At 48.3% G+C, this 22744-nt stretch overlaps 1 protein-coding gene across 2 annotated transcripts in view; it reads left to right on the top strand.

Moving 5' to 3' along the window:
- Positions 1–22744, top strand: part of ACSS1 (acyl-CoA synthetase short chain family member 1) — a 61211-nt gene that overhangs the window by 20817 nt on the left and 17650 nt on the right. For both annotated transcript variants that reach the window (XM_032859349.1, XM_032859350.1), the window contains 5 exons: positions 7368–7567; positions 14486–14661; positions 15053–15205; positions 18400–18547; positions 19805–19942. In XM_032859349.1, coding sequence (XP_032715240.1) covers positions 7368–7567; positions 14486–14661; positions 15053–15205; positions 18400–18547; positions 19805–19942 — 815 coding nt within the window. The remainder of the gene's footprint in view (positions 1–7367; positions 7568–14485; positions 14662–15052; positions 15206–18399; positions 18548–19804; positions 19943–22744) is intronic.

The following is a 22744-nucleotide window of genomic DNA, read 5'->3' as shown; positions in this document are numbered from 1 at the left end:
GACAGGTCACGCTGGAGTGGGGCCTGAGAAACATCCAATACCTTTTTTTTTTTTTCCCTGACAAGGGAAAAGGGAATGTTTTTAGAAAGTTAAAACCTACATCCTGTTCCTGATTGCACCAGAGAAGGGACACCACTTATGTGGCTTTCCTTGGGAGGTAAACAAGCCTGGCTGGCCAGTGGACGAGTGTCCTGCCAGGGCACCAGCTGTTTTCTAGGCCGGTGTCCAGGACCAGAGTCCACCAGCACACTCTTGTAACAAGGCTACCAGCCTAGTCTCTGGCTCCCTCAGGGTCGGGAGCCGGACGCCGGGTCTGGAAAGGAAGAACTTCTTTTCTGGAGACAAGATGTGGGCTGGAGGCCAAGTGCTGAGGTCTGAGGGGAATTCAGGCATTAATTAGGACAGAGGTCTTTTCAAGTCTTACCGTTACCTCCATTCCACAGGGGTTTGTCTAGAGGCTGACTGCATGTAAGGCTTTGTCAGAGCAGGAGAAAACGACTTTGGGTGAATGTTTCGACCTGGATATGCCTAGTGAGTATATCCTGGGGCAGGTGGTCCTGAATGTGCAGCCAAACATGGACTCCTGAAGGAAAAAGCCACCCTCAACCCCTCCTCTCTCCTGTTCTCCTCTATCCTGATTTCAAGATGTAACTTGCATGTAACTAGAGGGAGCCAGCTTTGAACATTTCTCATGCTAATTTTCCTTTTGAACAAGGTCAGCCTCAAATTCAGAGTTTTTAGTTTATTCTTAAAAATGAATGTACATTAAAAACAAAACAAAAAACGTACCCTCCCCCAAATGTTACATACATAACAACAGAGTTGGTGAGTGGCAGAAATCATGAAATTTGAGAAGGTTTGCCGTGGAAAACCGGCTGTCCTGACATTGAGGGCTTTGGGGGGAACTGCTTAAAAGCAGGACCCTTGGAACCAGGCCTGGGTATGAATCCTTCCCTGACCATTTCGGGAAGTCAGTTAAGTTCTGTTTTGCCTTAGCTTCCTTATCTGAGAAGTGGAGGTTGGGGGAGGGAATGGCAGCTCATACCACGAGCTGTTGTGAAGGGTAAATGTGTGTGTGCAGTCAGAGCAGTCCTGGGCATAGGACATTTACTGAATAGCTGTTACGGTTGTTCCATGGGAAGGAAATGTGAATGGGTGATGGGCAGGAAGGAAGGGGTGTTCTGGATGCCAGCATGTGGGGTTTGGGAAGGAACCAGAAGGTGGTCCTGGCTGGCAACGGAGAGGAGGTTCCCTGTACTCACAGTGGGTGGCAAGTGTGGCTGCAGAAGGTGCAATGGCTGGTGGATATGGTGGAGACAGGGTGGTTGACAGACAGGTGAGGTCCTCAGAGCATGGCATCTCCAGCCTCTTGGAACCAATGTCCATGGGCTGAGTTCCTGCAACCTGCAGGCCACTGGCAATGCGCACTGTGTGTGATGTATCCTTCTCAGATCCAATGACCCCCTCAGGGTGAGGACTTGTGTCAGCACCTACTGGGGGAGCATGCAGCAGGTAGGCTATGCAGATGAGGGCTTCACAAGGCTTTTGAATACCCTGAGCCAATGACACAGCGACTTACACCAAAGCAAACTGGCTTTCTCATTCTTCCTCCTGGCAAGAGGCACTTGAGGAACCACTGATTTATGATGATTTCCTTTTTCCACCATAATTATAGCTACTGTTTATAGGATGCCTTCTTATGTGTGTGAGACTTCATGTATGGTTCTTGTCTTAGTCTGTTGGGGCTACTGTAACAAAACACCATATCCTGGGTATCTTATAAACAACAGAAATTCATTTCTCACAGTCCAAGAAGTCCAAGATCAAGGCAGCAGCAATCTCACATATCACTGAGGACCTTCTTCCTGAGTTATAGCCACTCCCCTCTTGCTCTGTCCTTACATGGTGGGAAGGGCGAGGGAGCTCTGTGGGATCTGTTCTATAAGACTATTGACCCCATTCTTGAGGGTGTCACCCTCATGACCTAATCACCTCCCAAATGCCCTATCTCCTAAAACATCACCTTTGGGGTTACAATTTCCAAGTAGGAACTTGGGAACACACACCTCAGACCACAGCAGTCTCACAAACACCTTGGTAGTGGGCCCTGTTATTAGGCTGCTGCAGACAGGACTGTCAAGGCCCCAGGTGTGCAGAGAACTAGGGTGGGAACCTGTCTCTGATCAGATGTAGTTTGGCTTCCAACAATACACTCTCCTGACATAAACTTTCCAGGCCCAATACTTTATCCATAAACCATAGCACAGACTCAAGGAAAATATAATTCCTTATTTTATTTATTTTATTTATTTTTTAGATAGATAGATTGGCGGGGAGCAGTGGCTGGAGAGCCAAAGGGAGAGAGAGGGAGAGAATCCTCAAGCAGATTCCCTGCTGAGCACAGATCCTGGTATGGGGCTCAGTCTCACAATCCCGAGATCATGACCTGAGCTGAAATCAAGAGTCAGGTGCTCAACTGATTGAACCACCTTGAAAATACACTTCTGTAAGGAAGATAGAAAACATGCAGCTCTAGTCTAGGAATTTTATACTTGATTTATGAACCCATTCAGCTGAATTTCCTGGGCATCTATTCTCCCAGTAGTCATGAGCAGAAGAATGAGCAAATTTTATCATCATCAAATCAGAGTTAGTGGCTACAATAATGTCAGGGTCAGAGGAGTCTGTCTGGAAGGAAGGAGTTTGTCCCTAGACCTGGTTCTGAGACACAATTCATGAGCCATCGACGTGTCCTGCCTATCCCTCCACGCAAGCCCCATGTGAGAAAAGGGCCCTTCTGCTTTGTTCTGCTTCCTTTTCTTCTCTTACTACCCGATCTTCCAGAAGTGGCTTGCTGAAGAAAATGCTGAACTGCAGAACAGCAGCTGAGTGCCCTTTCAAGTTCTGCATCTAGATCCTGGAGTCGATCCCTCCTCTTCGTCAGCACCCAGGCCTGGAGGAGAGCAGGGACTCTGAAAAGCTTTGTGTCTGTCACAGGCCTTACATACACAGTATCGACATGATCACCTGGGTTTATTTCCCTTATTGGCAAAAGAGACTGAGAAGGACCTCTGGGTGCTTTATCAGTGGGAGCGGTCCCTCTCACTTGTCAGAGGAGTAGGACAATTCCCTGCCTGCATGATGCTGATGGGCTGACCAGCCTCACCCTCTCTCCCTGCAGGGAGATGGAAGGCGTCTGCAGAGTTGACAGGCACTCACAGTGAGAGCACAGGCCTCAGGGGTCCTGCGCCTGCCAGAGCCCTTGTCGTTTCTCACTTACCTGCTGCTCCCATTCATTCCACAAATATTTACTGAGCCTTCTATGAACTAGGCTCAGCTGTAGGCCCTAGCAAGAAGGGAATAACCCCCAAATCCCCGCCCAAGTAAAGCTTGTACTTAGTGGGATAGATGGGCAATGGAGGTGGTATTTATTTAATAAACACTAAGAGCCAGTGTAATTGTGGGAAGTGAGCAAATCATGCATTCTCAATTTGTTTATTTCTTAAGTACAAAACACACACATGGCCTATCTTACTTCCCTGGGCTGTCATTGGGAAATGCTAGGACATAAAGATATTTTCCATGAAAAAAAAAAAAAGCTTTAATTAGAATATAGATAAATAAATAAATACCAGTGTATTTATTCCTGTCTTTCTTCTGAACTTGATTTCCAGTTGTGTCCTGTTTTGGACTGAGGTTGTCCAGGGGCCTTTATACTGGCTGAGACATTGGCAGGTGTCATGTTGGTTACAAATACTTGAGGTCAGATTATGTCTTTAGCATTGGATAAACATTACTCCCTGCTTAATAGTTGGCTATAGAAAGTCTTCTCCCTTCCCCAAGGCCTGTTAGCAGTCACTAACACCATGCCAAATTTATGTATTTGTGCACATTATTTGCATATGTTCATATTGAAGGTTTAGGTCTGAAGAGTCTACATCACAGACAAACTTAGATATCTTGGTCAGTACCTAATAACAAATGTTACTTTTCTCTTTGCAATTGAAAATATAACGCTAACTTCAGTAAGATCATTTCTCAGAAAGCTGAAAGCTGCTATCCGTTGGGAAGACCCTGTTAGTATAAGGAAGCTAGTACTTCCTGCAGTGACAAACTGAAGCGCCAGCCTCCAAGTGGCTGCATTATCTTTTTGATACAGAAACAGTTCATGGGAGTCTCTGAGAAGTCACAGATATCCAAGAACATGCTTTTGGACACTTTTCGAATATGTGGGATGATAGGATCACTCAAATAACATTTATTTTTCAATGATTTGAAGACCTAGGTTTGCTGACCTTATTTTCCAATGGCAAAAGTGTGGAGGAAATCAACATGTTCTTAATTTACATTATTAAGTGTAGAGTTGAGATCAAGGGTCTGGGTGCCGATATTCTGCTCTAGAGAGACACAATGAGAATGTGGGTGTCAATTTGGTAACCTGGAGGTATATCTTTAGAGAGTTCGGGGGTCATGGATGGCTGGATGAGAGAACTTGGAGAAGAAAGGCTTCCTGGAAGTATGGAGGGTATTGAGAAATTTGAAGGGCTGCCACTGAATGAAAAACTAGATTTATTCAGATTTAAAGAGCTGACCTAGGACCAACGTGTGGAATTCGTACAGTTACAGAACTTGGTTCAATTTTAGAAAGACTGTTTCTCTACTAAAATGACAGAGCAAGAGACAGCTCTATGAGGTGGCGACTTCCAGCAGTATGATTCTTAAGCAGAGGCTGGACCACTGTGGACAAGAGTGTAGCAACAAGATTTCTGGACCCCAAGGCAGACTGCACCATCTGACCTTCAAGGAGCCCTTTGATTTTCAGGTTTATGGCCTTGGCAGAGTGGATAGAAAGGGGAGCATGCCTGGAGATTTACCCAGAGCAAATTCTTTATCAGAAACTGCTCCCCTGGTTGTAGCAGCAAGAGTCTGAGACCCACTGGACCCAGCTCCAGGTGCAGCACACAGTTGATGCCTCTCAATCCTCCAGGGAACCCATAGGTTGCCTCAGCTTAGTCTCCAGACCCTCTTCCAGGACTATGGCTCAACTGTCCTATAGTAGAGGGGTGACTCATACTGCTGCTCCCTTGCTCCTCTTCACCACAGCCAATCTGTCCAGAAAGTTCTCCCTGCTGCCCTCAGAGACTATTGCACCAAGCTGAGGTAAAACGCCCTTCACACACTCATGCATGTGCCTTCATCTCTCTAGTCAGAACTGTGATCCTGTAGGACACTTTCACTCTCATCTCCACAGTGTCTGGATGGAATTTTTAACATCTTAGGAATTCACCAGTTACGTGACTTTAGAAATTTTTTTTTAGAATTTAGATTTTTAGAATTTTAGAAAATGATGACAAAGAGATCTAATGGGAAAGATAATACCTACTAAATATTTGGCAGGGCTCTGGGTGGGTGATGCTTTTCACTAACATTTCTGACAGGTACACAAGTTGCATGGCGCCTGCCATTTCTCAGATGACTGCATGGCAGTTGAGAAAGGTAAGCTGCCATGTTTAATGCAGCCACTATAGAAAACTAACCCAGGCTCTTCTGTCTAGACAGTTCACTTGTGTTCCTTTACTTCTGACTGATGCCTTTGGTCTACAGAGTAAGGACTGAATTTCATCACCATTGATGTGTAACACATATCTAAGCTTCCATCTCCCTGAGCACTGCCCAGAGGCTTAAATCCTTAGCTATGAAAATGGTGTCTCCACTGGGCTTGAGTTATTCTCCTGCATTATTGACCACAGCTGCCTCTTCCATACTATCACAGGCTGTCCCAGCCTCCTTCCCTGGATTAGTATGGATGTTCCCAGGTTCTGGATTCCGGGGTTTGGGGCTGGGGTCTGTCAGGAAGTACGTTTTCTTTCAACATAAACTTAGGCAAGGAGTGGGTGGGGCACCACTGAATGGGGTCTTTGTCCTCCTGAAAGCTTTAAGCGGGGGATGAAATCCTGCAGAAGAGGCATGCTGGAGCCAGTCTGGGCGGGAGTTACTGGTTGCGAGGCCAAGTGCAGGCTGGAATTATGATCTGGTTCTCATCAGGTCTCCATGCAGGATGGCTTTGGGAAGAAACAAAAGTCCCCTTGAAGTCTCTGCCTGAAATGGGGCGTGTTCATCTTCATTCTGCTGGTGTTTCTAGGCGGCCTCTTGCTGAGCTTGGCCTTTCTCAGAGCCCTTTCCTTGAGGACCTTTTGAACAGAGGGGAAGCAGGCACACGCTTGTAAGGGGACTTGCAGAGCTCAGAGCGTCCAGTCTCTGGCTGCCACGGCCTGCAGAAGTCGGCGCTGTCCCCCAGCCCCCACTCAGACCCGTCGGGGAGATGCAGAGCGTGGGTGAGATTCGTTTGGTTAGCTGCCCCTTATTCTGTCTTTCCCTGTTAGTTCTGTGATTAAATAAATTAAAATCAAATCACAGGAAAAACGGGTAAAATGATTGGTTATTTGCATAGTCAGGGGTCAGCTGGCCCATCCGCTGGAACCACAGGGAATGGAGCGTCGAGCTCCCCAGGTTGCTTTTCTCCACTCCCAGCCCCATTCCAGACAAGCGGGCGCTTTAAGGCGCATAGTCCCTGTTTCCGGAGTTGAGTGTCATTGACTCTGATTGGGCAGATTGGCTCACGTGTCAAGCCTTAAGCCAGTCTGTTTCTCTAGGGAGATGCTGCATTCTGATTGGCAGGCAGAACCTCATGATTAGTCCAGAAATGGAGGGACGGTCACGTGGACAGGAGAGGTGGGAGGGGGTGGGTATCTGGCGGGCCCTGCGTCTTCAAAGTGCCACGTGCATTCGGTGCCTTGCAACTGGGAAGAAGGAGGTGCTTTCATTCCCTGCCTTCCCTGCCTCTGGGTTACAGGTGGGTGATTATCACTCGGCCGCCTTCGCTTCGACTCAGCGTGGCTACACGGGGTTGGGAGTCTGTTGCGTGAGCTGCGGCCTCCCGGCTAGAGCCTTGCTTGGTGCAACTGGGCTGTGCTGATTCAGAAAACGGGGGCCTTACTTTCCCCACTAAAGGTCTTAGGAGATCACTTTTGGGGGCGGACCTTTCCGTTCGACTTCCGAGACATCTCAGGGATGTGACAATTTAGGCTGTGGCCCCGTGTGCTATCTGAGAAGCCCTGCTGTGAGTGAACCCAAGGACAGCCATCTGACCATGGCAATGTGGCCATGAATCTGCTAGTACTAGCCTGCGAAGTTGAAAACATTATTTTCTGGAAAAGAACTTGCCGTGCAACAAGCCAGAGTACCTACTGTCTTCCGGGCCCTGGCTGGGTGTACAGTACTTACTGTTCGCAGAATTATGCTCCCCAAATCACTCAGCATTTTGGCCCTTCACCATCTCTGATGGTCTTCTCTTCCTTGCATTTCAGGGAACTGCTGGAGACCACGTGTCGCCTAGCAAATATGCTGAAGAGACATGGCATCCGTCGAGGGGACCGTGTGGCCATCTACATGCCTGTTTCCCCACTGGCTGTGGCCGCAATGCTGGCCTGTGCCAGGATTGGAGCTGTCCACACCGTGGTCTTTGCTGGCTTCAGTGCAGAGTCCCTGGCTGGGAGGATCAATGATGGTGAGCGTTTGGAAGGGAGGGAGAAACCTGGGGGCCCCTGGCCTTTGTTCCTTGGGGCCTGGCTATCAGGGACTTGGGAGTGGAGACAGACATTAATAAAAATCACACAGATGAATGATAGATACCACCAGAGACAAAGACACGGCTGAATGAGCATTTGTTCTGTGAGATGAGATCTGATGGCATTGGATTAATCAGGTGAAAAAGGAAGACTTCAGCTGGAGGGAACAGCGTAGTTCTCAGCTGCTTGGTGGGAGGAGCACAACTCATATAAGCGCTTGGAGGTGACTGGAATGGCTGTGGTGGAAGAAGCAATGTGTAGGGCGACACGAGGCTGGGGATGTATGGGGAATGTCTCCCAGGTCAACAGTTAAAAGTCTTCCGTCATGAGGAAGGATGGGGCAGACCATTTCCAGAGGCCCGAGTCAGGTGTGGGGGCTTGTGGTGCATCTTTAAGGATTTCTGTTTGCAGGTAGGTCAGAATCTCCTGAACAGTGTCCAGAACAATGTTGTCTCCCTCCTTTTTCTCGTGTGGGAGGGCTGAGTGTCTGGATGGTGACCTCATGTCTGCGAGGTCTGACCCCTGCTCAGGCTGAGTGTCTGGATGGTGACCTCATGTCTGCGAGGTCTGACCCCTTAGCGAGCTGGCTCACCGGGGAGGATGCTTGGGGGGGCCACTGGGAGTTCTTTGTGTCTCACTGAAGACTTGCCTTTGGCTAGTGAACAGAGTTCAAGGGCAGAGTTCTGACCTAGACCCTAGCTGACCACCTTCTTTAGGAGGGACTGAGAAGCCTTTCGGCTCCCTTTCTACATCTCTCCCTCCACTTTCAAGGGTTGGTGCTGTCAGTCATTTCTCCTTCTCTCTCTCAACTCTGTAGCACCTACCATGTGCCAGGTACTGTTCTAAGCACTTTGCGAAAGTCATCTCCTTTAATTTAACTAAACTAGTCTTCATAAATATGATAGGCGATAATACTTTCCCTATTTCTCCCTTCCCCCATTTATTATTATTATTATAACCATCTTAAAATATACAGCTCAGTGGCATTAAGCACATTCATAGTGTTGTGCAACCATCATCACTATTTCAGACCCTTCTTTTTTTTTTTAAAGCTTTTCAATCTTTTTTTTTAATATTTTATTTACTTATTAGACAGAGATCACAAGCAGGCAGAGAGGCAGGCAGAGAGAGAGGAGAAAGCAGGCTCCCTGCTGAGCAGAGAGCCCGATGTGGGACTCGATCCCAGGACCCTGGGATCATGACCTGAGCCGAAGGCAGAGGCTTTAACCCACTGAGCCACCCAGGCGCCCCTCAGACCCTTCTTATTACCCCAAATGGACATCTCATACCCATTAAGCAGGCACTCCCTGTTTCCCCCTCCATCCAGCTTCTGGCAACCACTAATCTGCTTTCTGTGTCAGTGATTTGCCTATTCTGGGTAATTCATAGAATGAATTCATGTGATACGTCACCTTTTGTATAGGACTTCTAAGACCACTCACAGTGTTTTCAGGGTTCATCCATGTTGTAGCATGTATCATTGCTTCATTTCCTTTTCTATGAATAAAATTTTACTGTGCGGGTATACCATGTTTTGTTTATCCATTCATCTGTTGATGGACATTTGACTTGTTAACATATCACATCTTGGCTCTTTTGAATAGAGTTGCTGTGAACGTTCATGAGAACACCTTCTTCCAATTTTTCATGCATATACCTAGGCATGGAATTGCTGGCATATGTGGTAAATCTGTATTTAACTTAGCGAGGAACTGCAAACTGTTTTCCAAAGTTGCCGCTCTGTTTCACATTCCCAGCAGCAATGTATGAGGTTACCAGTTTCTCTGAATCCTCGCCAGCCCTTGTTTCACTTAAAAAAAAAAATTTATAACCATCCAATGTGTACGAGGTAGTATTTCATTGTGGATTTGATCTTCTTTCTAATGACTAACATCATTGAGCATCTTTTCATGTGCTTCTCCGTTTGTATGTTTTAGGAGAAATGTCTACATAAGCTCTTTGTCCATTTTTTAAATTGTTGTTGGTGTTTTGGTTGGTTGAGTTTTAAGAGTTATCTCTATGTTTTGGATACTAAACCTTTATTAGATTTATCATTTACAATTATTTTCTCCTGTGGGTTGTCTTTTCACTCTCTCAATAGTGTCCTTTGATGTACAGAAGTTTTTAATTGTGATAAAGTCTGGATCATCCATTTTTTTTTCTTTTGCTTGTGATTTTGGTGTATTATTTAAGAATCTATTGACAACTCCAGTGTGATAAAGATTTGCCTCCATGTTTTCTTCTAAGAATTTTCTAGTCTTAGCTTTTACTAGGTCTTTGATCCATTTTGAGTTAATTTTTGATATAGTGTGAGGTTCAACTTCATTCTTTTGCCAGTGGGTATCCAGTGGTACCAGCACCATTTGTTGAAGAGACTGTTTTTTTCCCCCTCATCGAATGGCCTTGGCACTTTGTCAGAACTAATTTGCCATATATGTTGAGGCGTATTGCTGGGTTCTGTATTTGGTTCCAATGATCTGTATATCTGTCTTTAATTTTCATTTTTTTTTAAGATTTTATTTATTTATCTAACAGAGATCACAAGTAGGCAGAGAGGCAGATAGAAAGAGAGGGAGAAGCAAGTAGGCAGAGAGGCAGACAGAGCGAGAGGGAGAAGCAGGCTCCCTGCTGAGCAGAGAGCCCATGTCCTTGATTCTTCATGTTGTCAAACCACTCTTTTCATTGAAGGAATAAACCCCACTTGGTCATGATGCATAATCCTGTTAATATGCTACTGGCTATAGTTTGCTAACACTTTGTTGAGGATTTTTGCATCAGTATTCATGAAGGGTATTGGTCTATGGTTTTTATTTTTCCTGTGATGTGTTCATCTGGCTTTGGTATCAGGGTAGTGCTGGCCACATAGAATTAGTTAGAATGTATTTCCTCCTGTATAGTGTTTGGGCAGAGTTTGAGGAAGATTGATGTTAATTTGTCTTTAAATATTTGGTAGAATTCACCAGTGAGAACCATCTGGTCCTGGGCTATTCTTTGTTGGGAGCTTCTATTTTTGAAGATGAGGAAACCGAGGCACAGAGAGGTTAAGTGACTTGCCTAAGGTCACATTGCTGGTTAGTGACAGAGCCAGGATTTGAACCGAGGCATTCTGCCACCAGAGATCATGCTTTAACATTACACTAGGCTGCGGCACTTTGATGGCTCAGTCAGCTAAGTATCTGCCTTCAGCTCAGGTCATGATTTCAGGGTCCTGGGATTGAGCCCCACATTGGACTCCCTGCTCAGCGGGGAGCCTGCTTCTTCCTCTCCTCCCTGCTCCTGCTGTCTCTTATTAGCTCTGTCACTATCTCTGCCTCTTTCTCTCAAGTAAATGAATAAAATCTTAAAAAAAAAAAACAAACAACAACACATTACACTAGTCTGATCCTTTCCTTTGCTGAGGATATTATCATGGTTGCCAAGTGTTCTATTAAGATTCTTTAAAACAAGCTCAAAGCATTGGGCCCTGGAGATTTAGTAGCTGGATCCTGGAACAGGTCCCAGAACTTCAGGAATCCTATACAACTAGGCCACAGAAGGACAGGGGCCAGGTCATCTCTGAGGTCCTCAGCAGATGCAACTGCTATAATTTTCTCTATACTTTGTCATTAAGAGATTCTTACCCAACACCTACACCTTCCACGTCCAGCTATTCAGGTGTCAGTCCATGGCAAGATTCTGTTGGGACAGGTGTTTACCTTCTCTTGGGTCAATAAGAGGAGTGTCTGGTTATTTATTGCTGTGTAACAAACTACTCCGAAACTTAGTGCTAAGAACAATAAATTTAATTCATGATTCTGTGAGGGCAAGAATCAAATGGGCTTTGTGGGAATGTCTTTTCTCTGCTCCATGGTATCTGGGATGCAGGCTGGGTTGGCTTGCATAGTTGGGGGCTGTGAAGCATCTTTTTCATGTGGCCTCTTTGCATGACCAGGTCAGGCAACCACAGTCAGTCAGACTGTTGCATGGCAGCTCACAGTTTCTCTTGGATGGAAGTAGAAAGTGCCAATTGCCCTAAAGGCCAGGTTCAGAATACACATATCCTCATTTTTAGTACTCCATTGATCCAACCAGTCTGGTCATTCCAAATTCAAGGTGAGGGACACCAACACCCTATTTCTCCTTGAGAAGTAGTATGAGACCAGGTGGAAGAATTTTCAGCTCTCCTTAATCCATCACTGGGGGTCGGGGGTGGGAGTGTTAGCATGGCCACCAGGGACTCATCATGAGCTAGGCGGCCATTCAGTCAATATGTTCTATTTTAGAGTTTCTGTCCCCTGGCCTGGCCTCCAGACTCTAACCACTCCTCTTCCCTTTATATTCCCTCTTGCTTTAGGATGAATTAGGAGTGGAAAGAGAGTGTAGTATGGTGGGGAGGATTCTGAGAGGCTGTGGGGGAGGAGCAAGTAATGGCCCCCACATATGTCTGCACCATAATCCCCCCAAACCTGGGAATATGTTACTTAACACATCAAAAGGGCTTGGCAAATGGGATGAGCACTGAAATGGTGGGATTATCCAGGTGGGCCCAAACTAAAAATGTAAGCCCTGGAAAGCAGAGAACTTTCTCTGGCTGGAGGCAGAGGACATGTGGCAGAATGGGAGGTCAAAGCATGAGAAGGACTTGATCTGCCTTTGTTAGCTTTGATGATAAAGAACATCATAAGCCAGGGGAGGTAGGTAGCTCTGAAGGCTAAGAACGACTGCTGGCTGACAGAATGAAAAATGAGCAAAATGGGGACCTCAGTCTTGAAGTTATATGGAGCTGAGTTCTGTCAACACCCTGAATAGCCCAGAAGCAGAGTCTCCTCCAGAGCCCCCAGATGAGAGCTTTGTTCCCTTACACATTGAATTTGGGCATGAGACTTCAAGAAAAGAACCCCAGCAAGCTCACTGGACTAGAGAACTGTGAAATAAAATATGGGTTTTCCGAGCCACTAAGTTTGTGGTAATTGGCTATAGGAGCAGTAAAAAATGAAGACAGATGCTAATACCTGCTCAAAAGCTAGGGAGGTAAAAATCAAAGCTTCCCAGTTAAAGTGTCATGCTGATCTGGCCTGTGCCCTGATGCTGTGCACAAACCCTTTACCCGTCACTGAACTTCGGGGGAAACCACAGAGTGAAACACGTCCCCAAGCACCTCCTAGAGACAGGCATGCGATGCAGGTTCCTGCCCTAGAGAACTGCTTGGGTGGAAAGCCTCCAGCAAATGAGAGCCAGGAGCAAGGCATGTGTCATGGTAGGCTGTGGAGGAGCTATAATCCACATAATGCACTTATGTGGAGCTATAATCCACATAATGCACCTGGGATGGACGGGGACTCCCCAGGGGGTCCTGATTTTTCTTTGTCTCTCACCCCCTTGAGGCCAGGTTCTTTCTACCTGCTGGATCATCTCCCTTCTTGCCCCATAGGGAGTTGACCTGGACCAATCTCAGCACCCAGGATGTAGGCCAGGGTGATCTCTGAAGGACTCCACCCAACCGATTTTGTTTCCCCAGGGTGACCAATGGCCAGGTCTGAGGAGCAAAGAATGTGCCGCTGGGGTCCCCTGCTGTGCAGAGCTGGATGACACTTTCCTGGGTTCCTCAAGGCCTCTAGAGTACTTCTCTGATCCTTGGGTGACCCAGCCAAGGGCTAAGAGAATTCTTAGGTGGCTCTCAAGGTCATGTCAGCTCTAGGGCCCTTGGGATAAAGAAAGAATGAGTGTGTTGCTAGAAGGCACTTTTCAGACAGAAAAGCTGAAGGAGATGGTACCTTTGTCAGGGCTCCCACAGAAGTACACCCTGAGATGAGCATTCAGGGGTAGCCAGTTCATTTGGGAGGTGGTCCTGGGAAGCAATCTAGGGTGCTGGGGAGTGGGGCTGGGAAGAGAAATCCAGTAGACAAACTTCCACAGTGGGTGCCTGGAGCTCAGTCCCCTAGAGAGCCCTGGAAGGTGATAGAACCACATAGGGATGGGCCTCTGGGGGGCGAGGGAGTTGGACTAATTATATTCCAACCCATGAATCATTGGTGGAAGGCTGCTGGAGTTGGGGCAATCCTTAGTGCTTCTGCCTGTGGCTTTGGAAGAAGTTCTTGGTACAGAGTGATAAAAGGTCTGAGGATGTGTGGGTCCCTGCTGGTCAGCACTAAAACTGGGTATTTGTTCTGGGCTCTTCCATCAGGGGCCAGTTAGAGAATAGCCCACTGCAGCCTTGATTCCTCTGGGTCATCCCAGGTTGAGGCATGATGTGGGATCTCATTCCTTTGCCGGTGGTTCTGAGGCCCAGTTTGTGTCTGTATCCTGCTCAGGGCCTTAGCCTTGGTCTGCTGTGGAAGGTTCAGTCTTCCCATCCTTGCCCTGAACCTGGTCAAGCCTAGCCAGGTGATTGAAGAGCAGGGGTGGAGCCTGGAGGGCCATCTGCTAAAGGCAAGGTTGGGGGCCTGTAACTCCTGGCACCCACTGGGAGTGTGGCCTCTGTTTTCTGGCATTGAAGCTTCTTGTCCCTGGACAGGACAGGGGCCACACAGGACACATTGGGGCTTGATCTCTGGCTGTCCAGTTTTCTTGGTCTCTGCATCTTGGTGTTGCTTTGCCACCATGGTGGCTGTGGCTGAGGACGGTGTGATGACCCCTCACCTGGGAAAGCCCCCCAGGGCATGGCAGGGACTGATGGAAGTGTCTCCCTTAGAGCTGTGAAAAGGCCTGGTACTTCTGCACTCAGCCAAAGATTGCAAGGCAGCCAGATCCCCCCATTTTGCTCAAGAATGGACTTTGTCTATCACATGTTCAGGCCTGGACTGTGTGGCTCCTCACCCTGGGCTGTGAAGCTCAGAGTGGGAAGGAAATTGACCAGAAATCTTGTTTGTATGCATTAGCCAAGTGCAAGGTAGTCATCACCTTCAACCAAGGACTCCGGGGAGGGCGCGTGGTGGAGCTGAAGAAGATCGTGGATGAAGCTGTGAAGCACTGCCCAACCGTCCAGCACGTCCTGGTGGCTCACAGGACAGACAACAAGGTCCACATGGGTCATCGGGACATCCCCCTTGAGCAGGTGTGTTTGCTTTGCTCTGTACAGTTGGAGGAAGAGGGGTAATTATTGGGTACACTGGGTCTGAGTTCAACCCAGGTTGAAAACTGTGGTTTTCAACCTGGGTCCCCTAAATGTGCTCAGGGTTCCCCAATGGTATCCGATGGGCTTATATTGTGGTTGGGAAGCTGGAACTCAGATGGAACAAACATACTGAAACAGTGTAATAGAAATGACTGGATCCTTCCCTTTGTGTTCCCTGCATCTGGAGTTGAACTAAGGTAGGATAGAAAAGGCAAACTGAACCCAGTCTGCCAAGTCCTTTAGGCATCAGGTGAGAGGTGTTTTCAGAGAGGGTGAATGGGGGCAGAGGTTAACTCCCTGGATGGGACTGTGTATGTCTTCCCCCTTGCAGGAAATGGCCAAGGAGGACCCTGTGTGCGCTCCAGAGAGCATGGGCAGTGAGGACATGCTCTTCTTGCTGTACACTTCGGGGAGCACTGGGACCCCCAAGGGACTCGTCCACACCCAGGCGGGCTACCTGCTCTATGCCGCCCTGACACACCGGGTATGTGCCTTGTTGGGGGAGGCTGAGGGTGCGAGGAATCACACCCTTGTGGCTGGGCTCTGGGTAGGGGGCCTTAAGAGCCTGGGTTAGGGCTAGAACTCCTGCTATAACCCAGCGCTTGTATGTGTGAGGGCCTAACGTTTCTCCTAGTATGTTCAGGAGTGGGGTGCTCTAAGTTGTGGCACTGACACTCTGCATAGGTGGGTGTGGGGCCCGAGTTTCTGTGCTCATTGGAAGAGTCCAGGTCTCTAATCTGAGGCTCACTGCTGGCCTTTAGCCCCTTTGCCCCTGTGTCCTTGCCATCGTTTGCTCTGGAGGAGTCTGGCTCTCCCCAGGCCCAATGTGCTTCTTTTGGTACAGCTGTGTTCTGATGCTCAGGGGCCCAGGTGTAAGCACCTAAACGCCCTCCTGGGCTCCTTCATCCATAAAAAAATGTCAAAAATCATATTTTACAACTGAGTTGGTATAGAGATGGATATGCTACTTTTACATATTAAATGTCTACTTCTACTTAGTAGATTTTTTTTTTCTTTTTTTCTTGGTGTTTAAAGAAAGTAAAACATTTTCATATGCCCTTAAAGGTATTCTGGGCTTGGATCACTGGGGCCACATTTTAAAAGTAAAATTAGAAAAAAAGACTTACTTTTCTTAAGGAAACCTAAGTCCATTATATGGGAATTGTGTTACAGTGGACCACCCTTTAGGGCCTATAAAGAAGATGGTGTGACATGCTTTTATTCTCATAAATGCATTTAAAAAACAGGCCTGATTTGAATGTGGGTGGGTTGGGGGAGTTTGTGGTTTAATGGGCATCCCTGATCACTTGAGGAATAGTTGACACTTCCTAGGGAGGATTTGGTTTCAAGATAGTGTTTATGGACCTGACTGCTGCAAAAATTGAAACTCAGCTCTAGCTGGTACCAGCAGCAAAGGGAAGTGACTGGCCGGGTGACCAGCAAGCCCAGGCTCATCCAAGAAGGGCTCAGACATTGGTCCTGGGTGGTGCTGTCTTTGGCTTCCTTGGCTCCCTTCCTCTGTGCTGACCACATTCCTCCCCAGTGGCTGGAGAGAGCCTCCTAGCCCTACCAAAGTCCAGGCCCTCATTTGGACCCAGTCACTGTGGCTGGGGGTGGGGGAGGAAGATACTGATTGGCCAGGGTTATTCACATAGGAGGTGAATTTCATAAAATGAGTGTGGCAAGCAGCGGGGGCTGGGAGGCAGGTAGCAGGCATGCACACTGCACATGAAACAGTCTCTGAGTGGCAGTGTACTGGTCCCACTGGCAGCCACCCACACCCAGGGCTAACAATATTGAAAGTGAGCCCGCAAGATGGATGTGGTATAGAACTAGGCAGAGCAGACGAGGTATTACTTGAGCCCAAATGAATAATAAAACAGTTGTCTTCTGCTTCCTGGGTGACCTGAACATGCCACAGAACCTTCTTGACCTCAGTGTTCTCTCGAAAACCCCACCTTTCCTCAGCTTTCGGAGGGTACATCATGTAAATAAAAATACCTTGGAAAATATAAGTACTAAGAGCAAATACCAAGAACTTCACAGAGTAGATCAAATTGTTTCCACCAGTTTACAGTAAAGTTAACATTAGGGAAGCTGTAAATGTGGTGAGAGATTCTTTTTTGTGTTTTCCACTTGTTATCAGAACCCAGTCTATATGAGCACAAGAAGTCAGGGTATAGGTATCTTTTGAATTTCTCTTCAATAAGAGATGTTTTTTTGAAGCATTAGGAATAGAAACTTTCAGCCTTTTGTAGATGAAAGCATGAGCACTGTAAAGGACATTAGGACCGTTGGTTCTTCAGGGAAAAGGATAGTTGGTTCTATTGGTTCCCACTGGGGTGGGAACTCAGGGTTGCCTGCTGGGCCCTTTGGAGCATGGCTGGCCCCAGGCACTTGTTCCTGTTCCCAGAACTGTGGGGAGAGAGATCTCCAGCCCCAGGGAAGAGGTGGTAGTTTGGGTCCAAGTTGTACGAAAAATCCTTTCAGTCCCTGAATGCTGTGGGGCTTAGGGGGTCAGCATCCTGATTCTCCACGGCAGTGAAAGCACAGTCCTCCTTGAAAGAGTCATCCCTCCCTCTTGGGTCACAGCCGCACAGGGCCCAGGCTGTCTCAACACCACTGTGCTGTACGCGGACTCCTGGAGAATCTCAGTGTTCATTTGGGGCAGCAAGAAACTGGGCCACTCATCTGAAGATTTAAAAGAAAATCTTTTCATTGGAAAACAGAATACAGAGTAGAATCCAGAAAACCACCCAAATCAAGTGTATGGCTTGAAGAATTATGAAAAGGCAAACCCCACTTTGGTCACATAAGCCCTTCCTCCCTATCTGACTACAGCCCCTCCCTGTATCCTGACTGATAGCGTCATGGTCCCATGTTTCCCCTCTTCTAGCTTTGTCACCCAGTATGTGTCCCCTGATCTTATAGCTTACTCTTGCCTGCTGACGCCTCTTTGAGATGTCTTTTAAGGCTTTTTTAAACTTGTTGTTTCTCTGTCCCTTCCATTTCCTTACACTTTTCTGTGGCACCCAGCAGTTTTATCCCTCTGTCCTCTGTGTTTCTTGAAAAGGGACATTCAGATTCAGGCTCTGGTGGGACCCTGTGGCGAGAATACAGGAGACACATAGTCTCTCTGCTCAGGCTCTCAGAAGCTGATGATGCTTAAGGCATTTCTTGGTCTTTTTGGCTTTCATGTTTTTGCAATTTTTAAGGGATCTAAGAAGATTGTGGTATAACTAGTGCAGGGTGCCCTTATCTTAGACTTATAACTAGATGGCGTTTTACCTGTGCGTACACTTGTGGCCACCACCTGCATCCAGATGTGGGGTATCTCCAGCTCTTAAAGGCACTGTCACCCCCCCCCCACCCCCCCCCCCCCAGCAGGGCTGGCACTTGCACGACCTCCAGCATACAGATTAGCTTTGGTTGGCTGGGGCTCACGCAACATACACCTGGAGTCTGGCTTCTTTCACTGTTGCCTGCGAGAGTCGGCGTGTTGTGGGTGATAGTAACTGTCTTGTCACTGCTATAGCTGCACAGAGCCCCAGCAATGCACTTGTTTTTCCTGCTCTTGGTAGCCTTAGGCACAGCTGTGTTTTGCATTTACAGAACAGTGTTAGTGACCTGTGGGAATGTGGGGTGACAGGCTCCTGATGGCCTCTCCTATTTCTGCAGCTTGTTTTTGACTATCGGCCAGGTGACGTCTTTGGCTGTGTGGCCGACATTGGCTGGATCACAGGACACAGCTATGTGGTGTACGGACCCCTGTGCAATGGAGCAACCAGCGTCCTTTTTGAGAGTACCCCGGTTTACCCTGATGCTGGTGAGGACTGGGGATGCACATAGGGTCCCCCCAAGGGAGCTGGAGGAAGGAGAAGTTCACAGGAGGGTGGAGTAGAGGTCTTTGCTGTGGGCGGCTGTGGTCCTTGTGGTCCTGTGGCATAGTTGCTGAATTCTTCGCCCTGCGAGGTGGGCTGGGGCTAGGGGTGGTGTCTGCAGTAGGATCAGATAAGTCATAGATTTGTCACTGAAAGCCATCTCAGGACAGCCCACTCCAGCGTTCCTGTCCCCCTAGCAAACTGGGTGCCTTGGGCCATCCCCTTAGCACTGTTCCTCTCTCCTCTCTGGCCACCCGACCAGATCCAACCCTTCCTCAACCCCCAGGCCAGCTGCCAACCTCCCATTACCCCAGACAGAGGGGACTTTATCCAGCTCTGTGCCTGTGCTCTCTGTCAGATAGCATTGCCTGTGGCCTGGAGCCACATCTGTGAATGGAGATCACTTTGAGGACCCACATCTTGCTCACTTTGGCATCTTCCTCCGAGGCAGCACAAAACCCTAAGAATTTGTTGTAATGCCATGGAATGGTGGTGGCTCTGCCAGGAGGCTCTTGCCAAACCCTCCACGGTGCTAACAGTTATGTGTGTGGAACTTCTTTGTCACCTCCCCTGCTCCTCTCCAGCCTCCTGATGGCTAGGATGCACTCTCAGATAAATGTGCAGGCCATCTTAGGTGTGATCTCAGGCATGTCACTTCAGCCCCTCGAGGCTCTGCTCACTCCGTGTGTAGAGCCATGGTGGCTAGTTGTGGGGGATTGTGGGGAACCAGGTGAGTAAGTGCTGGAGAATTGCCCTGCTTCCCAGGGCTCGCTCAGTGGTGGCTGCCGCTGTGCCAGGGGAAGCACCAGTCACCCCCTTAGAGACCATTTTGGTGTGACTGAACACAAGTTCTATGTCAGTACGGCATGGGTTATTTCTAAAATTCACAGTGATACCTCTTTGAACTGATCCTTGCTGTATCTTTTGGGTTACACCCTGTGAATGCAGCCATCCAGAGCCAGATGGAGACTATTGCCAAATGTGCTGGCTCTGGATGTGGGGTATGCTGGGAGATGATTGCCACGGGGAGCCCTTTCTCAGACGGCTCATTTCCCATTTCATAGATGGGTCGTTGGGATTCCATTTCTGTGAACACAGGTATTTGCCTGTATCCAGTGCCAAGTAACTGTTGACTGATTTCTAAATAAGTTAGATAACGTGTGGTGGGCTCAGACTGACAGTGAACTTGGGCCCTTCTGTAGGTCGATACTGGGAGACGGTGCAGAGGTTAAAGATCAATCAGTTCTATGGGGCCCCGACGGCTGTCCGGCTGTTGTTGAAATACGGCGACTCCTGGGTGAAGAAGTATGACCGCTCTTCCCTGAGGACCCTGGGGTCAGGTGAGTGGCCCACCATGGGGCAAAGCCAGTGAAGGCTTCCATTTGGCTTTAATCATGAAGGCTGTGTGGCTGTGTCTGTGGTGAATTCAAACAGTGCCAGGCTAAATAGGAAACAGATGTCCCTGCCTGTAAGCAGCTTCCTGGAGGCCCTGGCTGATCGTGGCCTGGGGCACAACACTCCAGACGTTTCTGTGCTTCATCTTTATTATGAAAACCTGGTAAAGAAGCTCAAGCCCTTCTTTAGTGGCCGCATGGGATTGCAGTATGAGGGGAATTGACTGTGGGTCACGAAGGTGCTCCCCTGTGCTGGGGGCCGACAACCCCCAAGGACTGTGGTAAGCACACTGTGCTGTGTGCTGCTCTTGCTGTAGATATTTCCAAAGCAGAGGGTTGCGAGATCCAAAATTATCTCCGCTCGTGATTTTGACAGAGGTGGCCAAGCCCCATGAATGCACTTTGGAAAGAGGATGTGGGGTTATTTCAGGTGATATGGTGAGGTGGAGGGTACCCAAGCCCTTTCTGTCTCCTTTTCCTGACTCCTCTCATTTCTGCCCCTACACATGCTGTCAGTAGGGGAACAGGGTGGAGAGTGGTGAGTCTGAGATGCCTCTCTTGGCACGTTCCCTCTGTGGAGGGTGAAGCCTGCATGTCGTGAAGGGAGTCATGTGGTTGGAGAACACCTACCCTCCAACGCTGGGGCTGTGAGGTGCTCCTGCACTCTGGGCCTGGCAGTGCTTGGGACCTGAGGGCAGGTGGAGGGCCAGAGAAACTCAGATCCTCCAGGTGCCATCTGCAGACCACCTAAGTGGGCCCAGGAGCTAGGTCAGGTTAGTGGTGAAGGGAGGTTTGAGTTTCCAGACGTGCTCTGCTAAGGAAGACTCACAAGGACCCCAGTGACAGGGTAAATGCTCCAAGTGCTTTGGAAGGAGGTGCCCAACCCTTGCCTTAGAGTGGGGAGCCCGTCCTAGCTCAAAGCTGCCTCATCCAGGCATCCCCTTAGCCAGACAGGCTTCTGGGGTCCTCACTCCATATGTCACCAGACCCACTTCCTCTCCTAGACCAGGCATGGAGCAGCTCTGTAACAGGGAGCGCACATGGACCATTCTCCAGACTCTGTATTTTGCTAGTGTTGTGGGCACATTCCTGCCATGTAACCAGCGCCGGGAGGAGAGTCCTACAGGGGTTCCCTTGGGACCTGGTTGTTACTAAGTAGGGCTGGCAGGCAGACAAACAGCACTGGGCACCTGCTCACATGGGAGGAATGTGGACCAGTAAGCTGCATGCTTGGTCAGGGCCCATGTGGTGCTGTCCCCCACTGAGGCTCTGCCGCTCTGGCTGCTTCCCGACATCTGAATTAGCCCTCACAGCACACCACGCTGCGGGCGAATTGACCTCATTTAATCCTACCAGTCAGCAGAACCCAGCTTCCTCAGGACTTTTACCCCAAGATTTGCTTTACATTTTTTTTTAACTTTTAATTTCACAAGTGACACATAGTTCTCCTCTTATTGAGAAAAAGAAACAATTGGAACATTGTCATGCATGACATCCTCCGTGAGTGTGGCTCCAGGCAACCATGCTACTTGTGCCCCTTCTGAGCCCTTCTGCACAGTCATGTTCCCGTGAGAGACACAGTATGGTTCTAAGATGTCTGCTTTCACATAAACATGATCGTGGTCTGGTGGTCTTGCCCCTGTGGTTGGAGATCTGGGCTGTTGGCAGTTTCTCAATGTACCTCATGGCAGCCTCTTAACCTCCTTGTGGGTGTGGGTGAGTGCAGGAGTAATGCACACAACACCCAGCCCCCATGTGACCAGCACGGGAGCCCCTGGCCAGGTCAGGCCGTGGTGCGTCGCGGGTCGTCCTGAGCAAGAGGCAACCAGAGTGGGAGTGTTTCACTGTTCTAGCAGCGGTATATGTAAGCTGGTCAATTCTGGCTGAGTGCCAGTCTTATATGGCTGTTTCATTAGGGTCATAGCTTAGCCACTGGGGCTGCACCACTGACTGGGTGGCTTATAAACAACATGAATTTATCTCTCACAGTTGTGGGGGCTGGGAAGTCCCAAATCAAGGTGCCAGCATGATTGTCTTCTGGGGACGGCCCCCTTCCTGGGTTTATAGATGGTGCCTTTTCCCTATGTCCTCACATGAGTGAGGGGGAAGAAGGAGCTCTGTGTGGTCTGTTTTGTAAGAACACTAACCCCATTCCAGAGGGCTTCATGACCTCCCAAAGTCCTTACCTTCCAATACTATCATCTTTGGGGGTTAAGATGTCAACATATGAAATCTTGGTTGGGGGACACACACCTGGAGGTTACAGTGGGTAGACACTGAGAAGTTGGGTTGTAGAGAGCCATTTATTTGTGTGTGTGGGGGTGGGCATATATACGTAGCAGTTGTTATATTATACACACAGTTGACCTTTGAACAACATCTGCTTGAACTGTGTGGGCCCTATTTAACACATGGATTTTTTTCAATAAATACAGTATAGGACTGTAAATGTATTTTCTTTATGATTTTCTTTTTTTTTTTTAAAGATTTTTTTTTTAATTTCTTTTCAGCGTAACAGTATTCATTGTTTTTGTACCACACCCAGTGCTCCATGCAATTCGTGCCCTCTCTAATACCCACCACCTGGTTCCCCCAACCTCCCAATCCCCGCCCCTTCAAAACCCTCAGATTGTTCTTCAGAGTCCACAGTCTCTCATGGTTCACCTCCCCTTCCAATTTCCCTCAACTCCCTTCTCCTCTCCATCTCCCCTTGTCCTCCATGCTATTTGTTATGCTCCACAAATAAGT

The sequence above is a fragment of the Lontra canadensis genome, unplaced genomic scaffold, assembly GCF_010015895.1.
Source record: "Lontra canadensis isolate GAN:19392208 unplaced genomic scaffold, GSC_riverotter_1.0 scaffold16, whole genome shotgun sequence".
Classification (NCBI taxonomy): domain Eukaryota; kingdom Metazoa; phylum Chordata; class Mammalia; order Carnivora; family Mustelidae; genus Lontra; species Lontra canadensis.
This window is presented reverse-complemented; position numbering and strand designations above follow the sequence as displayed.